Source organism: Mus musculus, chromosome 14 (assembly GCF_000001635.26).
Source record: "Mus musculus strain C57BL/6J chromosome 14, GRCm38.p6 C57BL/6J".
NCBI classification, from domain to species: Eukaryota; Metazoa; Chordata; class Mammalia; order Rodentia; family Muridae; genus Mus; species Mus musculus.
The window spans coordinates 65,278,249-65,300,366 of NC_000080.6; the positions used below are offsets into that span (position 1 = coordinate 65,278,249).

Below are 22,118 nucleotides of genomic sequence, written 5' to 3' on the forward strand. Positions count from 1 at the left end.
GCAGTGCCATCGAGAATCTGTGATGGAACCTGTTCTTGCTGGTTCTGGGGAGCATGTAAGAGAAAGGGGTTCTCAAGGTATATGGGGAGTTAAAATGAACAAGAGCTACTAGAGGCAAAACCAGAAACTCTCAACGGAGCATAGTGGTACATGTCTCTAACTCCAGAACATGGGAAGCAGAGGCAAGATCTCTGTGAGTTTGAGGCCAGCCTGGTCTACATAGTGAGTTTCAGGTTAGCCAAAGCTGCATAGAGAGAGACCCTGCCTCAAAAAATAACAACAACAACAATAAAAAACCAAACAAGCAAAAATCCAGACACTCTTCAGTCCCTGTGGATCTTAGTAGAGCAAAAAGGGGAGGGGCCATGGGCATCAGATTGCATTGGCACTGGTGGCTCAGGAGGAGGGGAGGGGCCCTAAGATTGAATTGACACTGGTGGCTTCGCTTGGCTTGGGGGGAGGTATATGGAGGAGAAAGAGCTTGTAGTGGCTATTCCTGGTTGTCAACTTGACAATATTTGGAATGAACTACAATTCGGAATTGGAAGGCTCACCAGTGACCCTTATCTGGAGGCTTGGAGATCCTTATCTGGATCTTGGTTTGAAGATCTTGAGCCATAGTGGCTATGGATTCCAGAAGATTGAATCTCCGAGTTAAGGAACACATCTTTAATCTGGGCTATGCCTTTCATCTGGGATTAAAGGTGTGGTGGAACACACCTTTAATCTGGGCTACACCTTTTGCTGGAGACAATATAAGGACATTGGAAGAAGGGAGTCTAGCTCTTGCTCTTGCTCCTGCTCCTTCGCCTGCTTGCTGCGTGAGACTGAGTAACTGCTAGATCCTTGGACTTCCATTCACAGCTGTGACTGAACGATTGTTGGGAATTGAGCTGCCGACTGTAAGTCATCAATAAATTCCTTTATTATCTAGAGACTATCCATAAGTTCTGTGACTCTAGAGAACCCTGACTAATACAGAAGTTGGTACCAGGAGTGGTTCTAGAGTAACAGAAGTACAAGGATGAATCTTTTAAAATTCTGGAATTGGCTTGTTGATCCACCAGCACTTTCAACTATTGAAACCTCTCCAGATTCTCTCCCTCCTGGGAGCTCAGAGAATTTTGAAGACCCATGGTTGAAACTATATTCCGAACTTAAAGAAGCTAATGCCCTTGATTTTCTTAATGAATTAGGTGATTCAGTGCACAAAGCTTTCTACAAGATGGGGAAAAAATCGAAAAATGATTTTACAGGCTGGCTGCTCTTAGTATCTGTGGAAAAAATGATGAATGAAAGGAAGGAGTTGTGTGATAAAATCGAAAGGCTCCAGACACAAGTAAACGATCTAAAAGTTGCTAAGTGTGTCCTTGAGGAGAATCTTCTCTCTTGTAGCAATAGAGCTCAAGTTGCAGAAAATCAAACAGAAACTCTCATTGTAAGGTTGGCTGAACTACAGCGAAAATTCAAGTCTCAGCCTCAGAGTGTGTCAACAGTTAAAGTAAGGGCTCTAATTGGCAAAGAATGGGATCCTACAACATGGGATGGGGATGTGTGGGAAGACCATGTTGAAGCTGAGAATTTTGAATCCTCAGATTCTCAAGGGTTTGCCCCACCTGAGGAAGTAGTACCCTCAGCCCCACCTCTTGAAATAATGCCTTCCCCACATGAGGAAATTAATTTTGCAGAGTCTGCTCACGGCCCACCAATAGTTTCTTCTAGACCTGTAACCAGACTCAAAGCAAAACAGGCTCCTAGAGGGGAGGTAGAAAGTGTAGTCCATGAGGAAATTCGCTACACTACTAAGGAGCTTAATGAGTTTGCTAATTCATTCAAGCAGAAACCTGGTGAATATGTGTGGGAATGGATTTTAAGGGTGTGGGATAAGGGTGGAAGGAACATAAAACTAGAGCAGGCTGAGTTTATTGACATGGGTCCTCTGAGTAGAGATTCTAGGTTTAATACGGAAGCTCGCATAGTTAAAAAAGGTGTCAAAAGTTTGTTTGAATGGTTGGCTGAGGTGTTTATCAAAAGATGGCCTACTGGAAATGACTTGGAGATGCCTGATATTCCGTGGCTTAGTGTTGATGAAGGGATTTTAAGACTTAGGGAAATTGCAATGCTAGAGTGGATATATTGTGTAAAGCATAATTGTCCACAATGGGAAGGTCCAGAAGATATGCCTTTCACCAGCTCTATAAGACGCAAATTGGTGAGAGGGGCACCAGCACATTTGAAGGGTTTTGTTCTTTCCCTTTTCCTTGTGCCAGATCTTAGCATTGGAGATGCTTCTGCTCAATTAGATGAATTAAATTCACTGGGTTTAGTTGGATTCCGAGGTAACAAGGGCCAGGTGGCAGCATTGAATCGCCTGAGACAAGGTGATTCTAGTTATTATAATGGACAGCGTAGACAAAAGAATGTTTATAATAACATACCCAGTAATGGTCAGCACAGGAGAGGTGAAATTTATAATGGCATGACTCGGTTGGACCTTTGGTACTGGCTAACCAATCATGGTGTTTCCAGGAATGAAATACATAGGAAGCCTACTGCATATTTGTTTGATCTGTATAAGCAGAAAAATTCTCAAACAAATGAAAGAAAGGCTACATTAGATCGTGGTAAACAGCCAAATGAAAGAAAGGCTACATTAGATCGTGGTAAACAGCAATCTCGGCCAGTGAGTCAATTTCCAGACTTGAGACAGTTTGCAGATCCAGAACCCCTTGAATGAAGGGGTGGCCAGGTTCCTCTGAGGAAGGATCTTGATAAGACACTCAAAGGTTTTGCTGTTACCCTTTCTCCAGTTCTTCCCCAGAGGGACCTACGGCCTTTTACAAGGGTAACTGTACACTGGGGAAAAGGAAATAATCAGACTTTTCGGGGTCTGCTGGATACTGGTTCTGAGTTGACACTGATCCCAGGGGATCCCAAGAAACATTGTGGCCCTCCAGTTAAAGTAGGGGCTTATGGAGGGCAGGTGATTAATGGAGTTTTGACTGATGTCCGACTCACAGTAGGTCCAGTAGGTCCCCGGACACATCCTGTGGTGATTTCCCCAGTTCCAGAATGTATAATTGGGATAGATATACTCAGAAATTGGCAGAATTCTCATATTGGTTCCCTGAACTGTAGAGTGAGGGCTATTATGGTTGGAAAGGCCAAATGGAAGCCTTTAGAGTTGCCTCTGCCAAAGAAAATAGTGAATCAAAAACAGTATCGTATTCCTGGAGGAATTGCAGAAATTACTGCCACTATCAAGGACTTGAAAGATGCAGGGGTGGTGGTTCCCACCACATCTCCATTTAACTCTCCTATCTGGCCAGTGCAGAAAACAGATGGATCATGGAGAATGACAGTTGATTACCGAAAACTAAATCAGGTAGTAACTCCAATTGCAGCTGCTGTACCAGATGTAGTTTCCTTACTTGAGCAAATTAACACATCTCCTGGCACCTGGTATGCGGCTATTGATCTGGCAAATGCCTTCTTCTCAGTACCTGTCCATAAGGACCACCAGAAGCAATTTGCTTTCAGTTGGCAAGGCCAACAGTATACCTTCACAGTTTTGCCTCAAGGATATATTAACTCTCCTGCCCTGTGTCATAATTTAGTTAGAAGGGATCTTGATCGTTTGGATCTTCCACAAAATATCACATTGGTGCACTATATTGATGACATTATGCTGATTGGACCAAGTGAGCAGGAAGTAGCAACCACTTTGGACTCATTGGTAACACATATGCGTATCAGAGGATGGGAAATAAATCCAACCAAAATTCAAGGACCATCTACCTCAGTGAAATTCTTAGGAGTCCAGTGGTGTGGGGCATGCAGAGATATTCCTTCTAAGGTGAAAGATAAGTTATTGCACCTGGCCCCTCCTACAACCAAGAAAGAAGCACAACGTTTAGTGGGTCTATTTGGATTCTGGAGACAACACATCCCTCACTTGGGTGTGTTACTTAGGCCTATTTACCAAGTGACTCGGAAAGCTGCTAGCTTTGTGTGGGGCCTGGAACAGGAGAAGGCCCTTCAACAGGTCCAGGCTGCTGTGCAGGCTGCTCTACCACTTGGACCATATGACCCAGCAGATCCGATGGTACTTGAGGTGTCTGTGGCTGATAGAGATGCTGTTTGGAGCCTCTGGCAGGCCCCTGTAGGTGAATCACAGAAAAGGCCTTTGGGATTTTGGAGCAAAGCTCTACCATCATCTGCAGACAACTATTCTCCCTTTGAAAAACAGCTCTTGGCCTGCTATTGGGCCTTAGTGGAAACTGAACGTCTGACAATAGGACACCAAGTCACTATGCGACCTGAACTACCCATCATGAGCTGGGTACTATCAGACCCTGCAAGTCATAAAGTGGGACGCGCACAGCAGCAGTCTATTATCAAATGGAAGTGGTATATACGTGATCGGGCCAGAGCAGGTCCTGAAGGCACAAGCAAGTTACATGAAGAAGTTGCTCAAATGCCTATGGTTTCTACTCCTGTTACAATGCCATCTGCTGCCAAACATGTGCCTATAGCCTCATGGGGTGTTCCCTATGATCGACTGACCGAAGAGGAGAAGACTAGAGCCTGGTTTACTGATGGCTCTGCACGTTATGCAGGCACCACCCAGAAGTGGACAGCTGCAGCATTACAACCCCTTTCTGGGACAACCTTGAAAGACACAGGTGAAGGGAAATCTTCACAGTGGGCAGAACTTCGGGCAGTACACATGGTATTACAGTTTGTTTGCAAGAAGAAATGGCCAGATGTACGATTATACACTGACTCATGGGCTGTAGCCAATGGATTGGCTGGATGGTCAGGGACTTGGAAAGATCACAATTGGAAAATTGGTGAGAAAGACATCTGGGGAAGAAGTATGTGGATAGATCTCTCCAAATGGGCAAAGGATGTGAAGATATTTGTGTCCCATGTAAATGCTCACCAAAAGGTGACTTCAGCTGAGGAGGAGTTCAATAATCAAGTGGATAAGATGACCCGTTCTGTGGACAATCAGCCTCTCTCCCCAGCCATCCCTGTCATTGCTCAATGGGCACATGAACAAAGTGGCCATGGTGGTCGAGATGGAGGTTATGCTTGGGCTCAGCAACATGGGCTTCCACTCACCAAGGCTGACCTGGCTACAGCTGCTGCTGATTGCCAGATCTGCCAACAGCAGAAACCAACACTGAGCCCCAGATATGGCACCATTCCTCGAGGTGACCAGCCAGCAACCTGGTGGCAGGTTGACTACATTGGACCACTTCCTTCGTGGAAAGGACAGCGTTTTGTTCTTACTGGAGTAGATACTTATTCTGGTTATGGATTTGCCTTTCCTGCACGTAATGCCTCTGCTAAAACCACCATTCACGGACTGACAGAATGCCTCATCTATCGTCATGGTATTCCACACAGTATTGCTTCTGACCAAGGAACTCATTTCACAGCCAGAGAAGTACGACAGTGGGCTCACGATCATGGAATTCACTGGTCTTACCACATTCCCCATCATCCTGAAGCAGCTGGGCTGATAGAAAGATGGAATGGCCTTTTGAAGACGCAGTTACAGCGCCAATTAGGTGGTAACAGCTTGGAAGGCTGGGGCAGAGTTCTTCAGAAGGCAGTATATGCTTTGAATCAGCGCTCGATATATGGTACAGTTTCACCCATAGCCAGGATTCATGGGTCCAGGAATCAAGGGGTGGAAAACGGAATAGTTCCACTTACTATCACTCCTAGTGACCCTCTAGGAAAATTTTTGCTTCCTGTCCCCATAACTCTAGGTTCTGCTGGCTTAGAAGTTTTGGCTCCAGAGAGGGGAGTGCTCCTACCAGGAGCTACAACAAACATTTCATTGAACTGGAAGCTCAGACTTCCCCCTGGTCATTTTGGGCTTCTAATGCCCTTAAACCAACAGGCTAAAAAAGGAATAACAGTGTTAGGAGGGGTGATAGATCCAGATTACCATGGGGAAATTGGATTACCTCTTCACAATGGTGGTAAGCAAGATTATGTCTGGAGTGCAGGAGATCCCTTAGGGCGTCTCTTAGTACTACCATGTCCTGTGATTAAAGTCAATGGGAAACTACAACAGCCTAATCCAAGCAGGATGACAAAGGACGCAGACCCATCAGGAATGAAGGTATGGGTCAATCCTCCAGGAAAAGAGCCAAGACCTGCTGAGGTGCTGGCTGAAGGTGAAGGAAATACAGAATGGGTAGTAGAGGAAGGTAGTTATAAATACCAATTAAGGCCACGTAACCAGTTGCAGAAACGAGGATTATAAAGTAATATGAATGCCCATTGTAAATTTACTAATGCGTTTGCAATTGTACGAGGGATAGTTATATCATGTTAGGCGTATTTACAACCTTGTTATTGTTTCATGTGAACATGAGATATTATTTGTGTCAAGTTGACAAGGGGTGGATTGTAGTGGCTATTCCTGGTTGTCAACTTGACAATATTTGGAATGAACTACAATTCGGAATTGGAAGGCTCACCAGTGACCCTTATCTGGAGGCTTGGAGATCCTTATCTGGATCTTGGTTTGAAGATCTTGAGCCATAGTGGCTATGGATTCCAGAAGATTGAATCTCCGAGTTAAGGAACACATCTTTAATCTGGGCTATGCCTTTCATCTGGGATTAAAGGTGTGGTGGAACACACCTTTAATCTGGGCTACACCTTTTGCTGGAGACAATATAAGGACATTGGAAGAAGGGAGTCTAGCTCTTGCTCTTGCTCCTGCTCCTTCGCCTGCTTGCTGCGTGAGACTGAGTAACTGCTAGATCCTTGGACTTCCATTCACAGCTGTGACTGAACGATTGTTGGGAATTGAGCTGCCGACTGTAAGTCATCAATAAATTCCTTTATTATCTAGAGACTATCCATAAGTTCTGTGACTCTAGAGAACCCTGACTAATACAGAGCTCCAGAAACATTTGAATCCAGATTTAGTTTTGTCTCTTGTGTGTTTTCTACTTCTTCTTCTATTTGCATGTATAACCCTGAGTTTATCTGCTGCCATTATTATAGGGCCATCACATCCCTGTGGCAGTGAGAGGGGCACTCTCTCTTTTTAATATGCAAAAAGCATGAGGTATATGGGATTTCTCGCACAGGAGAGTGAGGACTTCTCATGGCACTTGTTGAGGCCGGTATTCCAGCCCCCATTTCAATATGCCTTTGACAACCACAGTGGGAGCGACTGAGAAAGAAGGAAAAAGATGAGGCGCTGACAGCCCAAAGGCATCTTCTCAACCTCCACCGTCAGGAGGCCCTGAGGTCTGCACCGTCTCGCCTAGCTGCCTCTTGTTCCTGCAGAGCTGTTCGAGAGCTGTAACACTGGTCCCCATTTGAAAGCCGACAGAGGGTGTCTGTGTTGGAGCCGCAGAGACAGCAGCATATGTTCATTATTCTCTCCTCCTCTCTTCATAACCCTTCCTCTGCCAAATATACCCACGTTGGTCTTCTCTTCACTTGCTCAAATCCACATATGTTCTGGGGCTCAGAGAAACACCAACATATACATTCCCTCACACTGGAATGCAACACCCAGAAGGCCATCAATTCTCACAGTCACATCCATCGGATTCCACTCTCTCGGCGACTTGTGATATGCTGTCCCGGCACTCTGCTTGAATGTGTCAAAGGAGGCAGACATGGTTTCTATCCAAAACAGGATATAAGAACGAACCTGTGTAGACACAAAGTTGCAAGCCCAGAGGCACACATACAGAAATTACTAATTTTATAATTAGTAAGTCCATGGATGACCATGTATCTGGGTTTACACTGAAGGGCAAAAGCAGGACTGGAGAGACGCTCGCCCAGCAAGCATGAGGACCTGAGTGTGATGCCCAGAACCTGCAAAAAAGCTGGACACAGTGATATGCATCTGTATCTCAGTGTCTGGGAGGCAGAAACAAGGGCCAGCCAGGCCAGCCAGGCTGATGCGCTCCAGGTTCAGTGAGAGACCTTGTCTCAAAAAATAAGTTGGGAGGATTAGGGAAGACACCTGATATTGTTGATCTTTGGCCTCTACACACACATACTTGTACACACACACACACACACACACACACACACACACACATGGGAGAGAGAGCTGCTCATTCATGTATTTTACGGTATTGTGTGATTAAATTCTGAAAATGTCTGGGAACTCCATTTTCTTACTTACCTGCATTAGATTATAGCCTTTCAAATTTGGTAAGTGAATACTCCTCACAATTTCTTCTCTCTCATATTTCATTTCTTTTAAAGAATAGTTTCTCAGTGAGTCATCATGGCGGTACATAAATATCATCCCATTATTTGAGAGACAAAGTTAGGAAAATCAAGCCTGTTGGGCTAGCTTGGGCTATGTATTGAATTCCAGGCCAACCCGAACTACAGAGTGTAAGACCCTGTCTAAAAGTAAAAAAAAAGAAAAAGAAAGGAAGGAAGACCTGAAGAAAGACGATAGGGTAGATTACTTCCTTTATATGAATTATTCCATATACAGAAACTAAAAAGAGAAAGAGGCCTCATTGTAGGTCAAAAGTAAGTAAGGTGGGCTGGTAGTGTGGCTCAGCAGTCGGGTGCTTGCCTAGTATGCACAGAGCCCTGGGTTTGATCCCCAGCACCGCATAAACCAAACATGAAATCCAAGTCCCCTGGAAGTAGAGACAGGAAGATAGGAAGTTCAAGGTCATCCTTGGCTTACATAGAGAGTTCAAGGTCATTTAATAAATAAATGAAATGCTCTCTGGCATGCAACGCGTCTCTTCCTACTCAGCTGAGATAGTGAATACTCACTGACCCTTCAGTGATGTTGTTTAGAATGGATGTCTTGAACCATGATGCACAAATGACCCTATTTTCTTTTATTTGTTGCAGGTATTTGAAGAACGAAGAGCTCTGCTGGGAAAATGGGTAAAGTATTTAAAATATACAAGGCTGGGGATATGTGGGTCTCAGAGCACTTGGCTAAAATGCACAAGGCTTTAGGTTCAATTCTCAGTACCACCAGATAGATGGATGGGTGGATGGATGGATGGATGGATGGATGGACGGACAGACAGAGGGAGGGAGGGAGAGAGGGAGGGAGGTGATAATAAAAATAAAATATGCCTGTTTCTGCATTGTGGAGTATTATCTGTTTTAGTCTATCCACGCTACTATCAGAAAAATCAGGCCAAGTGGCTATTCATTCATTCTTTTTTATAGTTCTGGAGTTTGAAAGTCTCAAGATCAAGGTGCTGGTGATGAGTGTCTGGTGAGAGCAGCCATCTTGCTGCCTCCTAAAATAGCAAAAAGGGGAAAGGTTTCTTGGAATCTGGAGCCCTGTTGAGGGCTCCACCTCCCCAAGATCGCACCTACAACCCCACTCCCACCCCACCTCCGCACCCCTCACCCTGCAGGTTAGAATTTCATGTTGGTTTTAGCTTTTTTTTAAATTTATTTTATGCATATGTGTGTTTTGCACCATGTGGGTACCTGATGCCCATGGAGGCCAGAAAAGGGCATTGTAGCCTCTGAAACTGGAGCTATAAATGGTTGTGAGCCACCATTTATACAGGGGCAAAATCTGGACCGTGGAATCATTTCTGCATCCCCTACTGTTGTTGTGTGAGTCCAGGTCTCACTCTGTGGGCCCAAACTGGCCTGGAGCTCACTAGGTAGGCCAGACCAGACCGGCCTGAAACTTACATACCTTCAAGGATCTTTATAAATCTAGGATTATGGGGTGGATATTCCCCTAGCTGAGGTTAAGAGGAGTCTATTGGAAGATTTGAGAGACCTGAGGAGGATGGGGGCTTCACAGGAAGACCAACAGAGTTGACTAACCTGGACCCTAGGTGTCCTCCAGAGACTGAACCACCAACCAAAGAGTGAGCATAGACTGGACCTGGGCTCCCCAAATATATATAGCAGATGTGCAGCTTGGTCTTCATTCATTTGGGTCCCCCAACAACTGGAGCGGGGGCTGTCCCTGAACCTGTTGTCTGCCTTTGGATCCTATTCCCTTGGCTGGACTGCCTTGTCTGGCCTCGGTGGCAGGAGGGTGTGCCTGCTCCTGCAATGATTTGATGTGTTAGGGTGGGGGAGTTGGGGGAGAGGGGTGCAAGGGGGTGTGGGATGTGGGGTGTGGAATGAGAGGTTGCCCCAGGGGGCCTCCCCATTCTTGCGGGAGAGGGGGTGGGAGAGGGACTACCAGAGGAAGACTGGAAGGAGGGGGGGTTGGCTTTGGAATATAGAATTAATTAATTAATTAATTAATGAAAAAAAAAAAGATTTCAGCACGTGAATGTTTCAGAGCACAAATGCAGTCTGTAGCATTATCTTGGTGCCTATGGAATGCGTACCCAAGGCAATGTTGGCTCTTTCCTAGGAAGCATGACTGATTATTTCCATTTAGCTTCTACCTGAAAAACAGAACTCATCCATTATTTTAATGGCCATGATTTAATCAAAAGGATTGGTGAACAAATCTTAAAAACAAAGTCTCGGGAAGGGATCGGCGGGCGTCGGAGGAGACAGACCTGGGCAGGTGCCAGAGTTCCTTGTGCTTTGGAAGGAAGCGCTCCAACCCCGCCGGTACCCACACCCCTGAGGAATGAAGTCGGCATCTCACAGCCGGTTGGGTCTGATATAGCCAAGGAAGCATGATGGTTCTAGATTGACTGGGGAAAAACCAGAGCCAGGGATCAGGGTGAAGGTAGTTCTGACACGAACAGCAGGCAATACAGAGAGGAATATCTCTTCTTCCTCAGTTTCTCCCTGTGTGCCTCCCTCTTCACAGGCAGCATTTAGCAGAGAGCTGGCTGTCAAAGAGGAAATATGGTTGCAGAGTTCCAGCCTCCTGGACTCACAGAGTATAGAGATACGGGTTTGGATCTGAGAGGCAGTATCTTAGTAGCCAATGCAGCTCATCTATCGGGCTCTCAGCATCCAGTTTTGTATACACTTGAACTTCCACCTGAGAACACTAATGGCTTCATGCTTTTGCCTAACAAGATACAGCTACCCTTCGTCATCAACAGGAACTCTCTCATCTGTTTCTCTAACGAGGAGACAGAGTCCCAAAGGTCATTATCCATCACTGGGTAATGTCAAATTATGTGTTTCTGGGCAACAAATTATGTGTTGAATTACCCTACAGTCTCAACTAACTACTTTCCACCACTCAAGAGAATTGAAAACATATGGCCATACAAAAACTTGCACATTAGTGTTTATAGCAACAGTAATCAAAATGGTCAAAAGCACAAATAATCCAAATATCCATCCACAGGTAAATGGATAAACAAAATGTGCTATGCTCATTGGATGGAGTTATTATTCATCAGCAAGCTGAAAGTGTTTCTGGTATGTGCTATAACATGGGCAAACTTTGAAGGCATTGTGTTCTAAGTGGAATAAGCTGGGTACAAAGACAAATATTGTACAGCTCTACTTTATATGAGGTACTTAGAGTGGGCAAATTCACAAAGATAGGAAATAGAGTAGAGGGAACCAGGGGTTGGGGAGCTAGTGTTTGATGGGTTTGAGAAAGTCCTGGACACATGTGGTAGTGATGGTTGCGCTGTAATGTGAGTTTATTTAAATGCCACTCTACACATAAATAGTCAACATCGTGAATTTTATATTTATTTTTACCAAAGTAAAAAGACCAGGTTGGGGACTAAAAGCCTGTAAGCCCATCACTTGGGAAGCAAGCAGAGGCAAGAGAATCAGCTCAAGGCCAGCCTCAGGCTGCATACCAAGATCCGGGCTAGCCTGAGCTCATGAGACTCTTGTTTTCATGAACCAGTCCTCCCCAGCCCTCCTCCTCCCTCCCCCAAAGATGCTTAAAGTAGGATGAGATGCTTATGTATTCCTTTTCTCAAATCATGTCATCTTTAATAATGGGAATTTTAATGGTAATTTTGAATGGCAACTGTTTTAATAATGGGAATTTTTATGGTGATTTAAAAACGTAAAATGTGTTTGCTTTCCGGTGGGTGCTGCTGTGAGTGCCTTGCCTACAGTCTGAGGAGAGGGTGAGATTGGCTCCCAAACACATGGGCAGGAAGATGACTTCATGGCTCACAGGCTGCGAGGATTTGGTTATTGAGTTTCTGAAAGCTAGCAGATGACAGATGAAAAAATGGGTTTAGGGAACCCTCAGAGAACAGGGTACCATTTCTGGGTTGTTTTTGTTTTTTGTTTTTGTTTTTTTTTTTTTGGTTTTTTGGTTTTTTTTTTTTTTTTTTTTAAATTTGGAGCAGGGATGAAAATGTGCTGAGATTAGGCAGTGGTGACAGCTTTCTGGTCTCCTGGATATACTAAAACACACTCCATTGTACACTTTTTTTCCTTTGTGTGTAAGTGCATGTGTGCGTGCTGTGTGTATGAGAAACACCTGTATAAGGGCACATGTGCCACAATGCTCTTATGGAGGTTACAGGACAACTTTGTGGACTCTGTTCTCCCCTTCCACCTTTGTGTAGATCTCTGAGATCAAACTGAGGTCGCTGGATTTTTATGCACGCCATGTTCCTTTAATTGCTGGGCCATCTTACTGGCCCTCCACCTTACTTTTAAGGTAGAGTCCCTTACTAAGCCTGGAACTCATAAATTCAGCCAGACCTTGGGGCCAGTGAGCCCCAAGGATTCCCTTGTTTCAGTGTCTGCAACACCAAGATTTGGTAGGGAGGCTAAGAAGATGGTGTCAGATCCCTGAAGCTGGAGTTAGTTACAGGTGGTTGTGAACTGTCTGACAGGGGTACTGGGAATCAAACTCAGGTCCTGAGCAAGAACAGTATGCTCTTAACACACCAGCCCCATAAGTGATTTCATGTATGTTCATGCATGTACACATGGTTCTATTTAATATTTAGAATAGCAGCAAACAAAATAATAACAAGAAACTGAAGTTGTGGATGGCAGTGCTCTGTTTGGTATTGCACACTTGTAATTATAGCACTCCAGGAGCCGAGGCAGGAGGATTGTGAACTAGTTCAAGGGTGGCCTGAGATACACAATAAGACCCTCTCTTTACAAAAAAAAATCCTCTGTAGGGATAGGGAGATCGCTCAGTGACTAAAGTACTCACTCACATCAGAAGTGTGAGGATGGGAGTTTGGATCCCCAGAGCCCAGATAGATTCCAGGTAAGTTAGGTACCTGTCTGTAAGTCTAGCCTCTGAAGGCAGAGCCAGGGATCCTAAGAGCAAGTTTCCTAGAAAGATGACCCTGGCTGTGACCTCTGCATCTGGCTGAGACCCTGCCTTGATGTATAAAGTCCTAGACAATGCTTCCCAGTGTCGATCTTGGACACATACCACATGGGGGGGGGCTCCCTAATCATTCCACATGCTTGCGGTTCATCTGGAGATTAGTAAACCCTGACAGCTCTAGCTACAGTGACTCGGGCTGTAAAATAGCATGAAGTTACCAAGTATATCCCACAGAACAGGATCCTTCCAGAGTGAACCCCGATGCCGTGTGACAGGAGACTATGAGAACCCTAATGGCTCCCCAGCCTCACATGCTGGTCCCTCACTTTTGTGCTGCAGGGTTTTACTGGGAAATTGATGCAAGAAATAAGCGAGATTATTAAACTCCGGCACAGAGAACTCTGCGTGGATTATCTACTTTCTGGTTTGAGGGAACACTCTCCAAGGGAACGTTTTCCCCTGCTGCTCAGTATTCTGAGTCATCCCCCCACCTTGAATTGGTAGGGGTTCAAGGAATGCAAATTCATTTCCTATTAGCTTAAACAAACACAATTAGAAAGGAATAACCCGGAGGCAGAAACACCTATCGGTGCCAAATGTAAATTATCCTGGACCTTCTTGATCAGGGAAACAAATGAAGAACCCATGTAATTATCTTTTTAATCTCCAGAGAGAGTGATCCTGTGTTTTCTTTTATAGGTTTTTATGATTCTAATGCTCTTTTACATTCATTTTAAGTCACGTTATAATTTGAGTTCATTCTCTTCCGTGGCATTAAGGAAATCTGGTGAGTCTATCTGGCCTCGTCCTTTTCTAGGCACAAACGTGTCAGCTTGGTGCTTTTTAAGGTTTTTTGTATATCTTTTTTACATTGATTTGACCACATGTGTATTATTTTTAAGATTGCCATGGCATTTTAGAATAATAGTTGTCCTTTATATAATTATTCACACATACATACATACATACATACACACACATACATATATATATACATATATACATACATACATACATATTTATATATGTAATCCTCACACAATGCCCCACAATGTAGATATAATGGTCCCTAATGTATAAATGAGGACATTTTTAATATTACAAACAGTAGAAAATTGAGAGTGAGTCCCTGAGTATTTATGAATATCAGACAATCCGAAGTTAGAACATGTAAGCAAATTTTATGTGAGGTCTGGGAAACTAGAATCCAGGAGACACTGGTTCTAATAGCTCTAAATCAATGTTTGGACGAAAGCAGAAAAAGTAGGACTTTTACAGACAAGTTCTAAACTCATCACTAGGTAATTTATGTTATCAAAAGAAAAGTTCCTTTTGATGTTGGAAAGGAGTACGAGGGGGGCCGGAAGGGCAAACTCTAAAGTGGTATCTCTCATATCTGTATACCAACAAAAGTGAATTTACATACTCACTGTGAAGGGAAGTCTTAACTGTCAACATTGCCACCACCTAGACTCAGGGAGTCTCAGTTGAGAAACTATCTAGACTAGGTTGGCCTGTGGGCACGTCTGTGGGAGATGGTTCTGTAGGTAGTACTGTGTCCTAATCATGAGATTTTGAACTATAGCAGACAGGAGAAAGGTAGCTGAGAGCAAGCTAAGATAGTTCATTTCTCTCTGTTCTATGCACACTTTTATTTATTTGTTTGTTTGTTTGTTTGTTTGTTTGTTTTACTTCTCTAGTGTCGTGTCTGTTACTGTGGTAAAACACCTCAACCAAAAAGCACTTAATGGGAGAAAGGGCTCACCTTAGTCCACAGTTCCAGTTATGGTCCTCCAAAGTAGGGACATCAAAGCAGTAACCTAAAATAGCTAGTCACATCTATAGTCGAGCAGCAGAAAGAAATAAGCACATAATGCCCATTTGTGCTCAGCTTTCTCTTTAGACTTGGGGGAGTCCAGGACGCCCTGCCTAGGGAATGGCACCTCCCACAGTAGGCTACATCATTCCACATCGATTAACACAATCAAGGCCATCTTCCCAAAGGCCAACCTGATCTAAACAACCCCTGAATGAGACACTCTGCTCAGGTGCTTCTAGATTGTGTCAGGGTGACACTTGAGTTGACTAACCATTGCAGACCCACTGGAGTTGTAGGTCAGATGCGCTTCTGTAGTAGCGGTCTGGTCATGTGCACAGAAGTGGGAGAAAGGAGACATAGGTGGTAAAGTGTGGAATGTATTGAGCTGAGACAGAAACAGATGCATGCTAAGTATTAGCAGTCACTTACTAAACTCACTTTCTATGACATTCTCTTACCTATAATTAGTCACAATACACATGCGACTCTCTTGTTCCCTGTTTCCTCAGTTTGACAAATGGACAGACTCTCAAAGGAGAAGAATTCTTACAGGCCTACTAGAGCGCTGTTCCCTGTCCCAGCAGAAGTTCTGTTGTCGAAAGCTGCAGGAAAAAATCCCAGCAGAGGCCCTGGATTTTACTACCAAGCTTCCAAGGGTGTTATCTGTCTACATCTTTTCCTTCCTGGATCCCCGGAGTCTTTGCCGTTGTGCACAGGTAATGGCAATGGCACTTGGAATTTGGTTGGAACAGACTTAGGAAGCTCTGAAAGGGGAATCTTCTAAAGATGAAACCCACATGCGTGTGCATAACACCAAGCAGTAGATTTTAGTCTGCAAAGTTTGAATGATCCTTGATCTTTTTTTATTTTTTTATTTTTTATTTTTTATTTTATTTATTTATTTATTTTTTTTGGTTTGGTTTTGGTTTTTTCTGTGTAGCCCTGGCTGTCCTGGAACTCACTCTGTAGACCAGGCTAGCCTTGAACTCAGAAATCCACCTGCCTCTGCCCCCCAAGTGCTGGGATTAAAGGTATGCGCCTATTTTTTATTTTTTGTCTAACTCTACAAGATCAAAGAAAAACGACTAACAGTTAAATACATCCTCAGTAGGACAGCATTGCCACCTCCCACACAGCTAAACTAACACCCTAGACCAGTGGTTTTTCAACCTTCCCAATGCTGCAACCCTTTAATACAGTTCTTCCTCATGTTGTGGTGACCCCCCCAACCACAAAATTATTTCATTGCTACTTCAGTTTGCTACTGTTACACATCATAATGTAAATCTCTGTGTGTTCCGATGGTCTTTGGTGACCTCTTGTGTAAGTGTCGTCTGACTTCCCAAAGAGGTCATGACCCACATGTTGCAAACCGCTGCCCTAGACTGTGCAGTGCAGGACACCTGTACATAAAAAGCTCAAAAGAGGGTGTTGATGAGATATGTCCAAAGAGGATGAGAATGAAAGGTATCGATGCTAGGTTGCATACCTGTGAACTTAGCACTTGGAGAGCTAAGGCTAACCATGGGCTACTCTGGGCTGTGGAATTAAACCTTGTTTCAAAAAAAAATGAGAAAGAGATATAGGTAGATCTGAATGTGGCAGTATACCCTCAGGGGCTTGGGGGAAAAGAGGCTAATATTTCTCTCAAGTAATTTTTACTGTATTAAACTGAAGGTAAGGGACTGGAAGGATGGCTCAGCAGTTAAGAGCACTTGTTGCTCTTACAGAAGGTCCAGCTCCAGTTCTCAGCACCCATGTGATATCTCACAACCGTCTATAATTCTAGCTCCAGGGAATCTGATTCCATACTCTGTTACTGTATGTCTATACATACACACAGGCAAATACTCAGACACCTAAGAGTAAAAATAAGTAAATGTTTCAGAAATAATAAAAGTCAAACTGCAGTTAAATTAAGATATAAACCTGTAACACAGGTTTGGTGGGGCGTACCTGTAATTCCAGCACACCACAGGAGGGTCAGAAGTGTTAAGTTACGGAGCTGAGCCTTCAAGGAAGATGACAGATGACAGACATTATCTGGGCTCCCGCAAAGCAGCTCAGGCAGGAGAGGAAATGAGTCTGGGAACTGAGCAGGCTGCTTTGTCTTCCCAGGTGAGCTGGTACTGGAAGAGCTTGGCTGAGTTGGACCAGCTCTGGATGCTCAAGTGCCTGCGCTTCAACTGGTACATCAGCTTCTCCCCAACGCCCTTTGAACAGGGCGTCTGGAAAAAGCACTACATCCAGATGGTGAGAGAACTTCACGTCACCAAGCCCAAGGCAAGTCTGAGACAGTGAGCAGCACACTCAGAAATGGGCGTCGGTAGCAGATTCTAGCGCTGTGAGTTCATGATCCAGTTTGAAACGTAGGAAAAGTCAAAGGACGTACCCCGTGATTTCAAGCTTCTCTTCAGAGGCTTCACAGACCCCTTCAGGATAGTCATGCTGCCATGAGTTCTCACCCAGTACCCTCCAAATCACAGATACCTTTAGAAGTGAGGATTTGGGGTGCTTCTCTCTCTATCTCCACCTCCGATTTATTTGCCTCTCCCTCAGACACCATACAGCTCTGACATGGTAATTCTGCATTATGTTTAGTTATGGCCCATTAGAATTGACACATTCATATTTTCCATGATTCTATAAGATGAGCTGAAGTGTGCTGGTTGGTCAGTCAGTGGGTTAATTAGTTCAGTGATTGAGACAATGTATCCTAGACTGGTTTTGATCCCAAGAGCCTCCTGCCTCAGCATTAGGGATGCTGTTACTATGGATATGTGCCACCATGCTTGGCTATTAATTTATTTATTAGCTGTTATGGATGCTCCACACTAGGACCTCATGCAAGCACCATGGCCTAAGTTTTGATCTTCAGCACCTATATAAAAAATACCAGAAGTGGCGTAATATAATTGTAATCCCAGTACTGTGGAGGTGGAGAGAGGAGGAACCCTTGGGCTCACTGGACAGCTAGGTGAGACACATAGGAGAGCGCCAGGTCCCAGTGAGAGACCCTGAGCCCAAAGGTTAACTCTATCTTCCACTATAATATTCACACATGTGTGCATGATACGCATGTGCACATATGCATGTACACATGTATGTATGCACAATCACAGTACACACACACACACACACATACAATCATTTGATATGAACATTCACAGAATCAAAGAAGAGACACAAGATCATTTTAATACAGATATACAAGCAAGTCATCTAACAAAATTCAGCATCCATTCATGATGACAGAATTCCTGAAAGGTGGAAATATAATGGCTATGACTATATCAAGGGTGGAAATATAACTCAGCAGTAGGTAGACTTAGCTCTTTCCTACCATGCATCAGGCCCAGGGTTTAACCCCAGCCTCAGCAGAAAAGATTTCAAATGGTAAGAGCAAAACTTGCTTACTTCATTGTTGTGAATTTCATTATTGCCAGTTAGCGGGCCAAGCATTTTGTGCCTTTCAGAATTACTGATTTTTCTACATGTTACAGTCACTGATACTTAAATACTTCCCTTGTTTTGTTTTGTTTTTTTAATGATCATGATTTCCAACAGTGTTGTATCAATTTGCTTTCTTCATTGCTGTGACAGAACACCTGGAAAAAGCAACTCAGAGAAAGGAAGGTTTATTCTGGCTCCCGGTACAAGGGCACATTCAGTCCTCAGTGGTGGGAAGTCATGGCTGAAGGGTGGTGAGGTGGCTGCTCACATTGCGCCCTCAGCCAGGAAGCTGAGGTTGAAAGCTGGTGCTTAGTTCACTGTCTCCTCTTCATTCTGTCTGGAACCTCAGTGCACAGGACGCTGCTGCCCCAGTTCTGGAGGGTCTTCTCAGTCCAGAAACTCCCTCACAGACGTGCCAAGAGGTTTGTTTCTTAAGTGATTGTAGGTCCTGTCAAATTGACAATTTCAACCATTACAAGGATTAAAAGTAGAACTCTTCCAGCAAAAGCACAAGGATTTTCTTTCTAAATAAGCTAATAGAAATGAGTGTCCATTCTAGATGAGACCTGGATAACATACAGAATTTTACAAATATTAAATGTCTTCTTAGTTGGCTACTGGGCTAGAGTGATGGGTAACCTTGATTGTCATACCTGTGATTGGCCTGTTGCCATATCAGTGAGGCATTGTCTTGATTATGAATTGATATAGGAGGGCCCAGTCCACTGTGGGCAGTACTAACCCTAGGCAGGGTGGTCCTGAGCTATATAAGAAAGGTAACTGAGCATGATCCTGGAAGCAAGCTAGCAAGCAGCATTCCTCCATGGTTTCCGATTCAAGTTCTTTCCTTGAATGTCCTCGATGATGGACTGTAACCTGTAAGATGAAATAAATTCTTCCTCCCCTAGCTGCCTTTGGTCATAGAGTTTATCAGAGCAGCAGACAGCAAACTTGATATAGTCATAGCCATTCATGAAGTGAGCATTTATCAAACACAGTTATGTGCTAGGTGATAAGAGTACAAACATCCTAACCAAGGGTTTCACAGAACTCAGCCTCGTAGCCATGACATACCCAAATAAACACTGCATTTGAAACACTACGAAGGATAATCTTGGAGTAGAAATGAATTCGACAAACAAGGAGTGTCTCAAACAATACACAGCTACCTTGTTATGTTTGAGAAACTAGGAGGGTTGCTTCTCTCCCCTCCCTCTCTCCTTCTCTCCTTCTCTCCTTCTCTCCTTCCCTCCTTCCCTCCTTCTCTCTTTCTCTCCTTCTCTCCTTCTCTCCTTCCCTCTTTCCCTTCCTTCCCTTCCTTCCTTCCTTCCTTCCTTCCTTCCTTCCTTCCTTCCTTCCTTCCTTCCTTCCTTCTTTATTTTTGTTGGTGATGCTGGGCTTGGAATATAAGACCCTAGCAAAGATTCTACCTCAGAGCTACACCCCAGTCCCATCTGGGGAAATTCTTGATTTTTTTTTTTAACTCACATTTGAAGCAAGCCAATTTACCAAGCAAAGCTCCCCTAATCTCTTAATGAACAAAAATTGAGCTCTTAATGGCTTCCCAACATACCAGTACCACTTCCCTTAGGCTAAACCCACACTGAAAACACTTTATGAACTGAGCATACAAAAGATTTCTAATTTTGGAAGTGAAATAGAATTATTCTCAGGGAGTTTCTTGGCTTTGGATAATTGTCATGTCTACAGTCCACCCCTGTGCAACCTGAACTTGTTAGGCCATTAAGGGTAGGACCTAGGATTTGAATTTTGGATTCAAATTCAAATTCTACTTATGTTCTTGTGGATCAGTTTAAGTCATCTCTTCTGGCTTCAGTTTCTGCCTCTGTGAAATGGAGCAGCGATGAGCTCTTTACTGTGATGGGTGGGAGTGGTGCTCACGTTTGTAATCCCCGCACTTCTGAGTTTGGGGAAGGACTGCAGGGTATGCAAAGCCAGCCTAGTTACCTGGTTCTAGGCCAGCCTGGGTCACAGACTGAGAACTGTCTTTCTAAACCAAAGTAAGGTTGGTGATACAGCTTAGCCAGCAGAGCATTTGCCTGTCCGTCACAAAGCCCTAAACTCAATCCTCAGCACTAGATAAACCAGGCCAGACCTTATAGGCCTGTAATCCCAGAATTCAGGAGATGGAGGCAGGAAGATCAGGAGTTCAAGGTCATATTGGGCTATATAGGGAGTTTGAGGTGAGCCTGGACAACACGTGACCTAGTATAAGTAAATAATAAATCACTATGAAGATAGACTACGAAAATACAACGAAACTTATACGCACATCCAAGGGCTCCTGGGACAATGGCTATAGTCCTCATCACTGTTATCAGCATTGCCATAGTGAGGATGAGGATGGCTGGGAAGGTGGTGAAGGTTCTTGTGTTCCTTGTCTATTGCTGTTGCTAGTCCAGTACTCTGAGAGAAGTAATTCATTTTCTTCCCCTAGACACCTCCAAAGGATGAATTCACAACTGCCGATGTTCAGCCAATTCCTGGCAATTCTCCAGATGAGAAGCAGTCCCCTTCCTTAGCTTTTCGGTCCTCCTCCTCCTTAAGAAAGAAGAATAACCCCGGGGAGAAAGAGCTTCCACCTTGGCGATCGTCAGATAAGCATCCCACTGACATCATCCGCTTTAATTATCTAGACAACTGTGACCCTGAGCTCTTCAGGCTAGGGTGAGAAGCTCCACGCCCCCTCAGCCTATTTGCTCTGCAGAATCGTGTTTATTGACACTTGAGTAGGTGGGGGCGGTGGGGGAGGTAATCCTGGAACTCACCGTGAACTACAGAAGCTTTTCCATAGCTGGGTGTGGGCTGACCGGCCTTAACAAGTTGGCCTTTTTGTCCTCATCTGTCCGGTTCTTATAGCTGTAGTGACTCAGCAGTACAAGCGCCTTAGTATTTTAAATACTGTGGCTACTGTGTGTGCATGCCATGGCACACGTGTGTGGATGTCAGAGGACAACTTCTAGGAGTCAATTCTCTGCTTCTACTCTGGGTTCAGGGAATCAAATTCAGATCATTAGAGGTGTATAGCAAGGGCCGTAACCCACTGAGCAATCTGGCCAGCCTATCATTTAGTGTATGTGTATATGTATGTATATGTGTGTGTGTGTGTGTGTATATGTATGTATGTATATATGTATCATCATTTTGTGTGTGTGTGTGTATAATTTATTTATTTTTTTTTTGTGTGTGTGTGTGTGTGTGTGTGTGTGTGTGTGTGTGTGTATTGGGGGAGGAGGGTGGCTGTCTGGCCTTCGAACTGGAGTTACAGGTGATTGTGTGCTGACAATGGATACTGGGAACTGAACACGGACAGATCCTTTTAAAAGCAGTAAGAGCTCTTAACTGATAAGCTGCCTCTCCAGCCCCAGCTGTCATTCAGTATTTTAATATTAATTACAAGCCAGCATCAAGTGGTTTTTTTTATACTTCCTTCCTTTATCAGTGAGTCAGCAAACAAAAGGAGGGAGGGACTGATTTTGATCCCCCCATGTAGAGCATAAGGTAGTAAGACAGCTACTGATTTTTCTGTCAGATTCATGGCCAGGGAAACCGAGGTAAGTAGGGACAGACTTGTAAAAAAAAGTCAGACCAAGTTCAAGGCAGCCTGAGCTAAGTAAT

General features: G+C 44.1%; 1 protein-coding gene and 1 long non-coding RNA gene across 4 annotated transcripts in view; one reads left to right on the top strand and one right to left on the bottom strand.

Annotated features, from left to right (window-relative positions):
* Window positions 1-22,118, top strand: part of Fbxo16 (F-box protein 16) — a 57,356-nt gene that overhangs the window by 11,631 nt on the left and 23,607 nt on the right. For all 3 annotated transcript variants that reach the window (NM_001360383.1, NM_001360381.1, NM_015795.2), the window contains exons 3-6: window positions 8,884-8,919; window positions 15,536-15,742; window positions 17,145-17,309; window positions 20,938-21,167. In NM_001360383.1, the coding sequence (NP_001347312.1) occupies window positions 8,884-8,919; window positions 15,536-15,742; window positions 17,145-17,309; window positions 20,938-21,167 (638 nt within the window). The remainder of the gene's footprint in view (window positions 1-8,883; window positions 8,920-15,535; window positions 15,743-17,144; window positions 17,310-20,937; window positions 21,168-22,118) is intronic.
* On the bottom strand, window positions 18,204-20,938 carry Gm41178. Its single transcript, XR_874723.3, has 2 exons — window positions 20,773-20,938; window positions 18,204-18,927 (listed from the first exon to the last, which is right to left on the bottom strand). It is a non-coding gene; the product is annotated as a predicted gene, 41178 (long non-coding RNA).